This window comes from Lynx rufus, unplaced genomic scaffold (assembly GCF_022079265.1).
Source record: "Lynx rufus isolate CCGP_SWC_20201006 ecotype Redwood Valley unplaced genomic scaffold, mLynRuf1.p SCAF_3, whole genome shotgun sequence".
NCBI lineage: Eukaryota > Metazoa > Chordata > Mammalia > Carnivora > Felidae > Lynx > Lynx rufus.
Window position 1 is genome coordinate 67768621 of NW_025814845.1, and position 13867 is coordinate 67782487.

At 36.6% G+C, this 13867-nt stretch overlaps 1 protein-coding gene across 4 annotated transcripts in view; it reads right to left on the reverse strand.

Annotated features, from left to right (window-relative positions):
* Positions 1 to 3262: 3262 nt before the first annotated feature.
* MAPK10 (mitogen-activated protein kinase 10) overlaps positions 3263 to 13867 on the reverse strand; it is a 159922-nt gene continuing 149317 nt past the window's right edge. For all 4 annotated transcript variants that reach the window (XM_047091685.1, XM_047091684.1, XM_047091683.1 and 1 more), the window contains one exon: positions 3263 to 3405. In XM_047091685.1, the coding sequence (XP_046947641.1) occupies positions 3263 to 3405 (143 nt within the window). The remainder of the gene's footprint in view (positions 3406 to 13867) is intronic.

The window sequence follows — 13867 nt, forward strand, 5'->3', positions numbered from 1 at the left end:
TGCATCTCTTTTTTAAAAACGAACACACTGACTGAAAAATGAATATATCAGAGTGGTATGGTTTTGCCACTCTCTCCCAACAATTTAATTCCTCCTGCACGTGGGTATCCAGCTCTCCCTCTAACAAAATCCTACAAAATATTTCATTAAGGGTCACTGTGAAACCATCAGCCCCATAGGAAGTGACAGAAGGTTAGGCCTCTCAGACTGCCAACCTCATATCCAAAATGAACCCCAACCACAGACAGGACTTTCACTTCTCCCAGGAATATAGTCCAGCGGACTTGACACTTCCTTGTCTGAAAAGCAAGAAAGTCCTTTGGAATTAACAGGTGACTACACAGGAAACATTTGTTTTTGTTTTTGTTTTTGTTTTTGCTTTTAAAGAAAATACTCAATGCAGAACATAATTCATTCTGAAAATTTGATAATAACAGAATCACCTCCTGAAGTTATTAAAATAAAGTAGACCCAAGATGGTGAATGTTGAGCTTTTGAAATGAAAATTCTCTTTATTCTCCTATGACCTATCTTGTTTTGATAACCTAGTAAAACTAATCTTATAAGCACTCAAGAAGCCAAACTCTTAGCTGTGTTTGTACAGATATTTCAATCGGAGGGATTTGTTCCATTTTTTCTTGTCCATAAGGAATATCTGGTAAAGGTGATCAGCTCCCAAGAGCCATACAACAGGAGAGATCAAACTAGCGGAGTTTAGGGAAGGCAAGCAATACCAAGGGAGTATTAGCCTGATTCTTGTTTGGTTTAATCTGAGTAAAAAAAAAAATCACTTCTGCACACCCAAGAGATTGTCCAACTGTCATGCACTTCTAAGATGCTGGCTGGAGATTTCCTTCTGTCTTTTGATGCCATTTTGTGGCTGAGATTATGCTTGCGACAAACAGTTGCCTGTTCCCTGCACTTAATCACATGTGCTAGAAAGTCAGGCACAGAGAGGACACAAGTGCAACAAAAGAAAAAATCCAGAAAAAGGGGGTAAGTAAAGAAGAAGGGATACAGAGAAGTTATTTGTTTTTTTTTTTTAAAGTGGGGAGTGGGAAGTGACAGAAGGAAAAGTGAGAGAGCCCATGTGAATGCGGAGGTATTTGTAAAATCAAGTTGTCTGCAATTTTAATCAAAAAGAATGGCAAGAGAAAGAAGCTGGGCCACTTTTATTCCAGGGGACAAGCTGCACAGGCTGGGTTTTTTTCTCCCCATTTTAAACAAATGACCTGTTGTCATGAATCCTATTGTGAAGCAATCCCATTAATGGCAGCATTGCTCACATTGGTGATGGTGGGGGTTGGCTCTATTGCTTGAAAGAGACAAAGCTTCCCCATTGTTGTATTTAAGGCAATTTTCAGAGCACTAGCATTCTTGTTTGCTCTATTTTTGAAGGGATTCCATTTGCCAGTCATATCCCACTCATCAACCATCCATTTCATGTGTTTCACTTCTTCTTCAGGTGAAATACCACCACATTGGTGAGCACCAAAACGGTCAGAGTGCAAATAACTGTGATGGGTACTTCACCAAAGTGAATAAGAAGGGAAGCCTCCACCTGGTCCCTATTATTGCTAAGAAGTCACCCTGGTATCGCCTTGTATATAACCAAGATGTTTCACAGTGCCTTCTTAAGTGCTTGGGAAAGCACTTTCATTTGATTTGAGCTAAATTCAGGTGATTTTGCTAAACATTGACACATACGCTTCATGGCTTTTAAGACAAACTCATATTGCTAAAGCTATTTAGCAGCAGTAACTTATGGGAAGAGTTATTGCTGTCACATCAACTGCAGTACAAAACTCAGATTATCAGCCCTTCTTGAATTGTTCAAATTTATGAAAATAAATAAACATGGAACATCAGCCATATTAAGGAGTCAGGGAAACCCCTGAGGAATAGTAACGTCTGTGGAAATGTTTTCAAATGCTGACCTGAGGATCACCCCGTGTTTTGGGTTTGTTTGTTTTTAAGTTTAAGTAACTAACATTTCTTTTTTATTCCAGAAGAGGAAAGTAACATTTTTTCTCAAAATAAAACCATGGCAGGGTATAAACCTGGGAAGTAGCACACTCATGGAAAACACAACCCACAATCTGAAAATAGTCTACGTAGGTTCATTTTCTGTTAAGTACATCATCCAGAGGCAATTCCACTTCGTTCCAGGGAGGGGTTCTTACCATCAGATATGGACACAATAACCCTGACTCACCACCTGCCACTCTCTGTCCAGATGTGACACATGATTTGTAAATGACAATGAGGTCTACTCTGTAAACTGTGGATGTCGGTGTCTCCAGAATATTATCTGGGTAATAATCTCTTTGAGGTGTTCCTCCACACTGAAATGCTACACTCTAGTCTCTCCTACAGGCTCAGTGTCAGAGAAAAGACCCTTAACTTTTTACCCCACCTTCCTTCTAAAAGCCAAACCATTTAGTACCTGGAAACTGTTACCCCCTCCCGCCCCCACACTGTACATAAGCATCACATATGTTCTTTCTACAAATTGGTATACAGGTGCCATTTAATCAGTTCAAATTTGGAAGCTACATCTTCAAGGGTCCGAGAGAGCTCACTCCCCCCATATTTTCCCCCTTTACATGTTTTCTTATAAGACATACAGCTTAATCAATTAACAAACTAAATAGCTTATATACTGGCAATATATTACAGATGGGTTTATGTCAGAGTAATAGATCACATGAAATGGACCATGTGGTACCCCAGTGCATGATGTCTTGGTAGAGCCCTGAGGACACTGACAGTAGCGTCTCTAAGTAAGTAGTGCTGTATGAATACAGACACATGCGGATCTGTATCTACATCCATCTGACTAGGCCAAAAGGAGCAGGTAGATGCAAGATAGAGACACACACATGCTGGATGGGGCCACTGCACACCTTGTCATGCCATTTGAAAGGGCAGTTACAGGTTGCTGGTTTTGCAGCCATTAAAATTACACTTTATGGAAAAGGCTTTTCTAATTGTATTTGAGTTGCTTTCTGTAGTAAGCATCATTGGAGGAAGACCAAAGCAAGAGCAACTAGAAGTTAAATATACATTTAGCTTAGCTGCAATACAGAACTCTGGAGAAGAAGCAGGCTGAAAGATTTGTTTCAATTTTAGGCTTGGATTCTCTCCCTTGCCATTTTCTTATGCGTGTCTGTGTTTGTGTGTGCGCGTGAGTGTCTGCGTGTGTGTGTGTTCCATCGCATCATCTCCTGAAGAATGCTGGGTTTCGCAGGCAGGCGGCTAGTCACCTGCAACAACCCAGGGGTCCTGCTGAGGCTTCCAGGCTGCTGTCAGTGTCAGATGCCAGGGTCTGGTCGGTGGACATGGAGGAGATGTCATTGACAGACGAAGATGGAGGGAGACTCTCACTGCTGTTCACTGCTGCACCTGTGCTAAGAAAATGAAGACCAACATGACTAAATCTGGAACTAGACTCATTGTCACTCAGGATGCAGGCAGGGGCAAATACAAGAGGTGATGTTTAGTCCATCGTTCATTTGGCAAGCCTTCATAGCACAACTAATCCAGGGCTCTGTATTTGATGGTGAAAATCAAAATGTAACAACGTAAGTCCCTGGTCACAAGTTATTCACTCAACCTTGGAACCCACCTGTAATGCTCTTAACAGAAAACAAAAACAAACAAACAAAAATACCCCACTGAAAACCCCAGTCACCCCTCCCACGTCCAATATTGTAATATAATTGGCCTGCGTGAAGCCAGTGAATTTGCATTTTTTAAAGCTCCCATGATGCTGTGCTGTCAAAGGTTAAAGACCACTGTCCTATGGCAAAGGCAGATGAGGAAAACCTTTTAATATAATGATCTCAACCTGGATGTTTTTAATGTAGGGCTTTAAAAAAAAAACACATGTAAGGGTCCAATCCCAAAAATATGGGCTGAGGTGAAACCCAAAACTCAGAATTACTTGGAAGACTACAGCTCTTGAAAAATAAAGGAATATTAAGTAAATTTGTCATAGTCATTAAAGTGATCTCAAATTTAAATTCCATACAGAAAAGCTAAGTGGGACTTTCAGTGAAAGTTACCATAGACATCATCATCATCATCATCAAAACACCACCATATACATACTACTAATAATAATAATAACAGAAGAAGAAGCAGCAGCAGCAAAATCATGCTTTTTGATTTTGTGTTTATGTTCCAGCAGGTTTGCTTACCTGGCAAACTACAAAACAAGACCTCTGAATTAAGTTAATTTGAAAAAAGTATTTTATTTATCTGCTCTGTGGTGATATAAAAATTTTGAAACTCTGAGAAGAAGCGTGCTCATGATAATCACTCAGTAAATACTTGCTGAGTTATATCTTTGAGAACTACAAAGGAAAAATGAGCAAGAGGCACTGCAAAATATAATGAAACCATTGGAAACAGTTTACTTTTTTTTCTTTATATATTCTTTTTGTGTGTGTGAGAGAAAGAGAGCACATGAGCAGGGGAGAGGGGGACAAATGGAGAAAGAAAAAAAGATAGGGAGAGAGAGAGAGAGACAGAAAGGGAGAATACCAAGCAGGCTCCATGCTAAGCAATAGACGCAGGGCTTGATCCCTCAACCCTGGGATCATGATCTGAGCCTAAATCAAAAGTCAGACGCTCAACTGACTGAGCCACCCAGGAGCCCCATGTATTCTTTATACTTAAGCAATATAGGTGGTAAAAACGCATCCTTTGTGAAATTGTTTGTTATTAAAAATATCTATAGTTTAAATCATCTAATAAAATTAAAGAGGAAGAATTCTCATTAAAAATGTTATCAGAGCAAATTTATCTGAGCAAGGTACATTTAGTGAAAAATAAATCCAAAATAAGTTATAATAGTGTTATCACAAAGATCTAATAGATCAGAAAAAAAATCAATGAAGAACATATATGACTCAACACGAAAAAAAAACAAAAAAACAAACCATCTGATTAAAAAATGGGCAGAGAACCTGAATAGACATTTTTCCAAAGAAAACATACAGATGACCAACAAACACATGAAAAGATGCTCAACATCAGTAATCATTAGGGAAATACAAATCAAAACTGCAAAGACATATCACCTCACACTTTGTGAGAACGACTAGGATAAAAAAGACAAGAAACAACAAGTGTTGATGAGAATGCAGAGAAGAACTAACCCTCATGCACTATTGATGGGAATATGAACTGGTACAGTGGCTTTAGAAAAAAGTATGGATATTCCTCAAAAAAATAAAAAAATAGAAATAACATATAATCCAGTAATGCCACTACTGGATGTTTACCCAAAGAAAACAACACTAATTTGAAAAGACACATGCACCTCTATGTTTATTGCAGTATTATTTAAAATACCCAAGATATGGAAGCAACCTAAGTGTCCATCAATAAACAAATGGATAAGAAAGATGTGGTATATATGTATATATGTATATATATATATATGTGTGTGTGTGTGTGTGTGTGTGTATGTATACATACAATGGAATTACACAGCCATTAAAAAGGATGAGATTGTGCCATTTGTGACAACATGGATGGACTTAGAGGGTATTATGTTAAGTGAAATAAGTCAAATTGAGAAAGACAAATACCATATGATTTCACATTATGTGGGATGTAAAAAGCAAAACACATGCACAAAGAAACAAAAAGCCAAATAAGACCTATTAACACAGAGAACAAACCGAAGGTTGCCAGAAGGGAGAGCAGTAGAAGGATCAGCAAATGGGTGAAGGGGAGTAGGAGATACAGCCTTCTAGTTATGGAATAAGTCACGGGAATAAAAGGCACAGCATTGGGAACAGACTCAATAGTATTGTAATAACATTGTAAGGTGACAGATGGTTAACGACACTGTGGCGAGAAGAGCATGAAGTATAGAGAAGTTGAATCACTATATTGTACACCTGAAACTACTATAACATTGTGTGTCAACTATACTCAAAATTAAAAAATAAATTTTTTAAGTCTGTGAAGTGGTGAGGCTAACACAATGTCTTTGCTCTTGGGGTAAACATTTCTTCTCTATGAAAAAAATGTGATTAAGATGTGACATTTTCTGGGATGCCTGGGTGACTCAATCGGTTAAGTGTCTGACTTTGGCTCAGGTCCCGATCTCACGGTTTGTGAGTTTGAGCCCCACTTCGGGCTCTGTGCTGACAGCTCAGAGCTTGGAGCCTGCTTTGGATTCTCTGTCTCCCTCTCTTTCTGCCTCTCCCCCACTCATGCTCTCTCTCTCTCAAAAATAAGTAAACATTAAAAAATTTTTTTAAAAGATGTGACATTATGTGGAGAGGACACATACACATGAACTAAGAAAGATTATATGTATCTTATAAGTATTTAAACTTTTTATTTGTTGATTATAAACATATTTATACAAATTATGGGGGGTGTGAAACAATATAGAAAACAAAGAACATAACAATAGGCACTGATCCTCAAATAAATAATAACTGTTAAACTTTGGGTATATTTCCTTCTAGTGTTTTTGCTATGAAGTTTCTCTAATTGTGGTTATTGAATATATATTCTTTTGTATCCAGATATGTTTATATACAAAAAAACTTATGCATTTTCCATGTTCTTTAAACTCTTAAAAGTATGAATACCTCTTAATCTTGAATGTCTCGAGACTTTTAAGGCTCTTGTTAATATCTACCTATAAATAATTAACTCTTATTATCAGAACAATGTGTAATGTAAAGTTCCCTGGCTTCAATTTACTCCAATTTTACTTAATTGCATCCTTTAGAGATATGATACAGAGCTACTCCATTTCTTCTCCTGACATATACTAGTAAATTTCATATACTAGCAGACAACTTTTGACTTCCTTACATAACTCAAATGCCCAGCTCTATCCTCCCCACTCCAGTCTGGATTAAATTATGCCAACACCAACACCCTCATGTGTTTTCATAAATGTTGGCCAATAATAATTTAACATCACTATGACTGACTTCTCAGAATCTTTAATTTTCCACATCCATATTAAAGGGTAGATATTAAAACTGGACACACACCTCTAATAAAGTCTCAATCAACTGTGGGCTGACAGAGTGAATGGCTTTGTTCATAGTGTCCATTCATCTCCTGCATGACATATCTCCTATACTACACACATAACTTTCAAACCATGATACTATCATTTAGATTTACTTTTAACTTAAAATATGAAATATTGCTCATATACCTTTTTGTAACAACTTTTTTGAGATGTAATTCACAAATTTAATTTGTACCATTCAATCATTTTTAGGATATTCACAAAATTGTGCAACTGTCACCACAATCAATTCTGTGATGTTTTCATCACCCTGACAGGAAACCCTGCACTCTGTTTCTTACCCACCAGCCATAGGCAATGACTAACGCACTTTCTGTCTAGAAAACTGCCTATTCTGGACACACCTTATAAATGGAATCATACAATATGTGAACTTTTGTGACTGGCTCCTTTCACATAGCATAGTGTTTTCAAGGTTCTTAATGCTGTAGCATGTAGCAAAACTTCATTCCTTTTTAATACTGAAATATATTCCATTGTATGGATATGTCACTTCTGTTTACCTATTGATTATTTGAAGGGCATTTGATAGACATTTAGGTTGTTTCAATTTTGGGCTATTATGAATAATGTTGTATGAACATTCACGTGTAAGTTTTTATTTCTAAACCTGAAGAGTGGAGTTGATGGGTCATAGAATAACTCCATGTTTAACATTTGAGGAACTGAAAAACTTTTTCAAATTGGCTATACCAGTTTACATTCCTACCAGAGGTGTATGAGGGTCCCAATTTCTCCTTCTCCTCTCCAGTACTCCTCATTATCTTTTTTATTACAGCCATCTGGTGTATGTTAAATGGTATTTCATTGCATTGTGGTTTGATTTGTATTTGCTTAATGGCTAATGATGTTGGGTATCTTTACATGTGCTTGTTGGCCATTTCTATATCTTCTTTGGAGAAGTGTCTATTCAGATCCTATGGCCATTTTTTAACTGTTATTTTCTTTTTTTTTTAATGAGCTATAAGAGTTCTTTATGTATTCAGGGTACAAAGTCTCTTACTACATAAGATTTGCAAATGTTTTCCTCCTTTTCTATGGATTATCTTTTAATTTTCTTGATGGTATCCTTTGAAGCACACGTGTTTTTAATTTTGATGAAGTTGAATTTACCTATTTTTCCTTTTGCAACTGTGCTTTTAGGGTCATACCTAAGAAACCATTTCCTAACCCAATATCATGAAGATTTACTCCTATGTTTTCTTATAAGAGCTTTATAATTTTCATTTTTACACTTAAGTCTGTGATCTATTTTGAATTTATTCTTATATTCTATATGAGGTAAGAGTCCACCTTCAATCTCTTGCATATGGATATCTAGTAGTCCTATCACCATTTATTGAAAATGTAGTTCTTTGTCCATGGAGTTGTCTTAAAATCCTTGCTACAAATCAATTGACCATAAATGTAAGGGTTTATTTCTGGATTCTCAATTTTATTTAATTGATCTATATGTATATCCTCAAGCAAATACCCCATTGTCATGAACACTGCAGTGTGTGATAAATTCTGAAATCAAGAAGTGTGAATCCTCCAACTTTGTTTTTTTTTTTTCAAGATTGTTTTGGCTACTCTGTATCCCCTGTAGTTCCATGTGAATTTTAAGAACAGCCTATTTCAGCAAAGAAAAAGGTAGCTGTGACTGTGATGAGTATATTTAATCTGTATATCAATTTGGAGAGTATTGTCATCTTAACAATATTAAATCTTCTAATCAGTGAATGAATGGAATGTCTTTCCATTATTTAGGTATTTAATTTCTTTCAACAATGTTCTGCAGTTTTCAGAGTAAAATATTTGCACTTCTTTTGTTAAATTTGTATTTTATTCTTTTTGATGTTATTGTAAATGGGATTGTTTTCTGTTCATTGTTAGTATATAGAAACACAAATGATTGAGTGAAGAAGAAGTCTTGATGTCGATGGATTGGAGAACAAATGGTTCAAATGATGACATATACATCTCTTGAGTGTTATAATTAACCGAAATACCCAAGTTAATGAGGAAGATTTTTGTTATTGTGCTTTATTTAAATTATGACAAAATAGTTTGAAAATTTTTAAATAAAGTTTTGGCATAATACAAATCAAAAAGTATTTAAAAATATCTCTACATAATAGTCCTGGTCTTCTCTTGAGATAGGGTTTTTCACCTCTCCTGGCTGGAGCTGGTTATATGGACCTGTTTTGATTGTCACAGTTAAAGTTGAGTACTGATCAAACAAGGGTGAGATAGGACTTACCTGAGATGAGGCTCCCTTTTTTTTTTAATGTTTATTTTTGAGAGAGAGACAGAGTGTGAGTGGGGGAGGGGCAGAGAGCGAGAGGGAGACACAGAATCCCAAGCAGGCTCCAGGCTCTGAGCTGTCAGCACAGAGCCCGATGCGGGGTTCGAACTCACGAACCGCGAGATCATGACCTGAGCCAAAGTTGGACGCTTACCGACTGAGCCACCCAGACGCCCCGAGGTTCCCTTTTAAGAACACAATTCGATGTTTACAAATAAACAGAAACCAACAACAATGTGGAAGCTAGAGAGATTACAAAGAACATTGAGGAAATTCCCACAGAAACACACAAACTGAAGGTAGCAGAACTGAAAGGAGTGTTTAATAAACTTTTTATATAAAAGGAATCACACTGCAGATTATGCTTCTAAAATACACAGCACTCCTACCATATCTGTTTTAATAATCAGAATATTGTCAACACACCTGTGGAACATTCTAGGTCTTATGCCATGTGAGCCATCTCACTATCATATATAGTTTTGCTACATGATTACCTCATGTTTGTTTCCCTTGCTTCTTTTTACTTCTTTCATCATACTTCTTCATTTCTCCTATCTTCCTCAGTCTCTAGTGTTCAGCACAGAATAAGTACTCAGTTTAACAAAGCACCGAGTATCTTTTGTGTGTACTCTTCTAGATAGGTTTTGTGAGAGAAAGCAAATTTCGCCTTTCTATGAAACTGGTGAAACTGCTAAACTATTTTTGACTAAGGGAAATAATTTTGTTGTAGTTGTCTTTCTTCTCACTTTGTTCATCAGCTGGCTATCTTCTATATATTGGAATGGCCTGCCCTTTATTTTATCAATGTTGAATGCAAATTATATAGTTAGCGTTCGATCACTCAAAGTTCAAACTCTTTATCAACTGTATTTCTATGGTTTCCTAGACTACTGTTCCTGATTTTTTTATAGCACAAATTCATTAAGAGAGGTCCTCTCTTCTAACGTTTCTTCTACAAAATTCCCATTACATCTGTTTATTGTATGAGACTGGGTCTTTTCTGTATAGCGCTATGATGAAACAATCGTGTGTACTGTCTAGCAGTGTGCTACAGCTGGCCTTTCGTGGCTTCTGAGAGCCAAGTATTAGCATTAGCATCTCTTTCTAACTCTGCCTTCATTGATGTCACATAGGTAGCTTGAAATTGGTCACAGTGAGAATAAGTACACCACAGAAATTGGTAAATGCTATTAATCAGTCCTTTTAAAAGAACAGATAGGGGGCACCTGAGTGGCTCAGTTAAGCATCCGACTTTGGCTCAGTTCATGATCTATTCGTGAGTTCGAGCCCTGCATCAGGCTCTGTGCTGACAGCTTGGAGGCTGGAGCCTGCTTCGTATTCTGTGTCTATCTCTTTCTGCCCCTCCCCCACTCGCACTCTGTCTCTCTCTGCGTCTCTCAAAAATAAATAAACGTTAAAAAATTTTTAAAAATATAAAAATAAAAATTAATTTTAATAAAGATGGTTGTTAAACATCAACCAGTCCCCCACTATTACATGAAAAATCTTTGCTTCTATATGACTTCTATTGCACTATAATAAATACAATCTTGACTGCAGCTACTCTGGCTTTACTGAATGATCCTTTCAGGTCTCTTTTTGTGTAGGTAATAAATAAATTTTGTAACCATAAAACCAAACGCAAATGGAAGAGCCAAGAAATGGACCTTGGCTTCAAATTGTTAATTTACTGCCAAACAGTTTGTGAAAATCTCTTACATGGAACTGAACTGACTTGAATTTCATTATAACATTCACCTGCCCAGGATGTCCTAGCAATGTGAAACATCCCTACCTTCTATATTTTTTTCAGAGAAATCCAATTTTTTAAAAAAGTTTGCTATGAATAAAGCATTGCAAATTTTTGTCAATAAAAATGCTATTAAAAGTAACAAAATAGTAGTAGCGCTGCATATGAGGAAGAGCAACTACTTTCAATGCTACCTGACCAAAAAAAAAAAAAAAAAAAAGAAATACGTTTTACGGAAAGAAGTTATGCTAATGGAAATTTCTCAAACTATAAGTTATGTAGTCACAAGATATTTATTGTTTCAGGGAAAATGTTCTGCTTTTTAAATTTTTTTAATGTTTACTTTTAATGTTTTTAAATATTTATTTTTGAGAGAGAAAGAGTGCAAACAGGAGAGGGGCAGAGAGAGAGGGAGACGGAATCCAAAGCAGGCTCCAGGCTCTGAGCTGTCAGCACAGAGCCTGACGTAGAGCTCAAACCCACAAACCACGAGATCATGACCTGTGCCTAAGTCCAATGCTTAACCAACTGAGCCACCCAGGCATCACTGCTCTGCTTTTTTTAAGGAAATTATTTTCCATGCACAAAGAAGTAGACACAGAGAATTAGAAGTACTGGAATAAAAAAATCACTGAGATATAGCCTTCTCTTTAAGTATGATCTTGAGCCTCATCTTATTAAGGGCTGAGGTTTCTAAATTTTTTTAAGTTTATTTATTTATTTTGAGAGAGATGGTAAGTGGGGGAAGGGCAGAGAGAGAGAGAGAGAGAGAGAGAGAGAGAGACTCTCAAGCAGGCTCCACACTGCTAGCATAAAGCCCAATGTGGGGCTCGAACCCACAAAACTGTGAGATTATGACCTGAGCCGAAACAAAGACTCAGATGCTTAACTGACTGAACCACCCAGGAACCATGAGGTTTTTAAATAAAAAATAATAACTATTGGACTAGATCAGTGACTATAATTTGGAATGACACATTGCCATAGTATGTGGAATATGGTGAGTGGGTGGGGGTAAGTGGGGGGGGGGGAGTTGTATATTTAAATCACCTGGGGAGTTTTATCTGCCATTTAGAGATTCTGAAAAATCTCTACCCATCCTAATGCTAAATATCTTTATTTTGGTGAGTCACTCTTACTTATAGGAGGCTTACTTCTTGGGTGGAATGGGAATGGTAAACAAAGAACTTTTGGAATGGACAGCCTCCTATATTTGTTCCAACTCTAACATTTTATAAAAAATGCTCTAGAAGAAAATTAATTTCTATTCATGAACTGCTATTCCCTTAGCAGTCTTTATAAATCAATTCAGAAAGTAAGCAGCCATGCTATTCTTGAAAATAAATCAGTGTGCAAGTGAAATCAGATAGCAGAAGGGAGTACAATTATTTATTTAGAAATGTATCTGAAGTTTAGATTTATTTCTTATTGATATACAACAATTCCATCGATAAATTTCAAACCTGTATATTATTCTGCAAATGCACATTTAACTTCCTATTTACATTTTTAAAGTATCACTAAAACATGCATTTGGGCAGGAGAACAATTTTCACTCAGGTTTTCTTAGTTTCACTAAGAAACTGTATTAACTTATTCTCTTGCTTCCAGAATCCTAGTGTGGCCATGACTTAATATTATGGGAGTTGTTGTACTGTTACTTCATCCTGGCTATTTACAAAATAAATATGATATGCAAACATTAATGAGAAATGGTGAATACAATGAAGAAAGCAAAAAAGCTGACTTTTCAAGTTTTCTTAGTAATTGCTTTTTCTTTCAGCAGTCTACTGCATAAATGCATATCACGTGCACACAACACACACATACAGTGGTTTGCCCATAAAAATTTAACAATCGGCTCTCCATGGGGGGAAAAATGCCCTGGATTTGTAGAGTGAGCCAACCTCCACATCTTAAATCCTGCATGGTAGATTCCAAGCGACTAACACAAGGTCAATAAACTCACAATTGGGAGAGATGTACACAAGTAGCTCTCATGAGCTAGTAGTCAGCTGCAGCACGAGGCTGTCCTATGCTGCAACATGATACATACAAACATATCCTATGTAATTATGTCATGTAATATATAGTATACATATGACTTCTCAAAATTAAGCCATGAATATTGTCCTTTAGAATCATGTAGTGGAAGATTGAATCCACGTCATTTTAACTATAAACTGGTTAAGCCAGTCAACTATCAAATAAGGCATGTGTACAAGGTAGATAATTCATGATTGTTATAGGTAGTTAGAATGATTTAAAAAAAATGGCTCGCCTTCTCACATGTAGGCAGAGCCTAAGTGGCATATTATAAGTGGCATGTTAATCATTAACACACTAAACAGGCCCACAAAAAATTTAGAAATATACATTTCCCAGAATGAATAAATAACCAAATAACCACCTGAAAGAAAACCTTTATCTGAAGCATGGGCAAACTCCAAACCAATATCACCAATTCATATACTTGATACTTGGTCCATGTATCTTTATGGCAATTAATAGGTTGAACAAATATTTCCTGGCATAAGTCATACTAACTTGCATACTGTATCAAAGCTATGATCCTATCTTGAATTCCACCTTTGGCATAGTACCAAGAAACATGATAAGGGAGAACCTCAGCAACAATTTTCAAATTAATGAATGTTTAACAAGCTACTATTGTATGCAAGGCACAACACTTAGGCACTGCACGGTACACGAGGATGGATACATACAGTCTTTCATCTCAAATGAATTT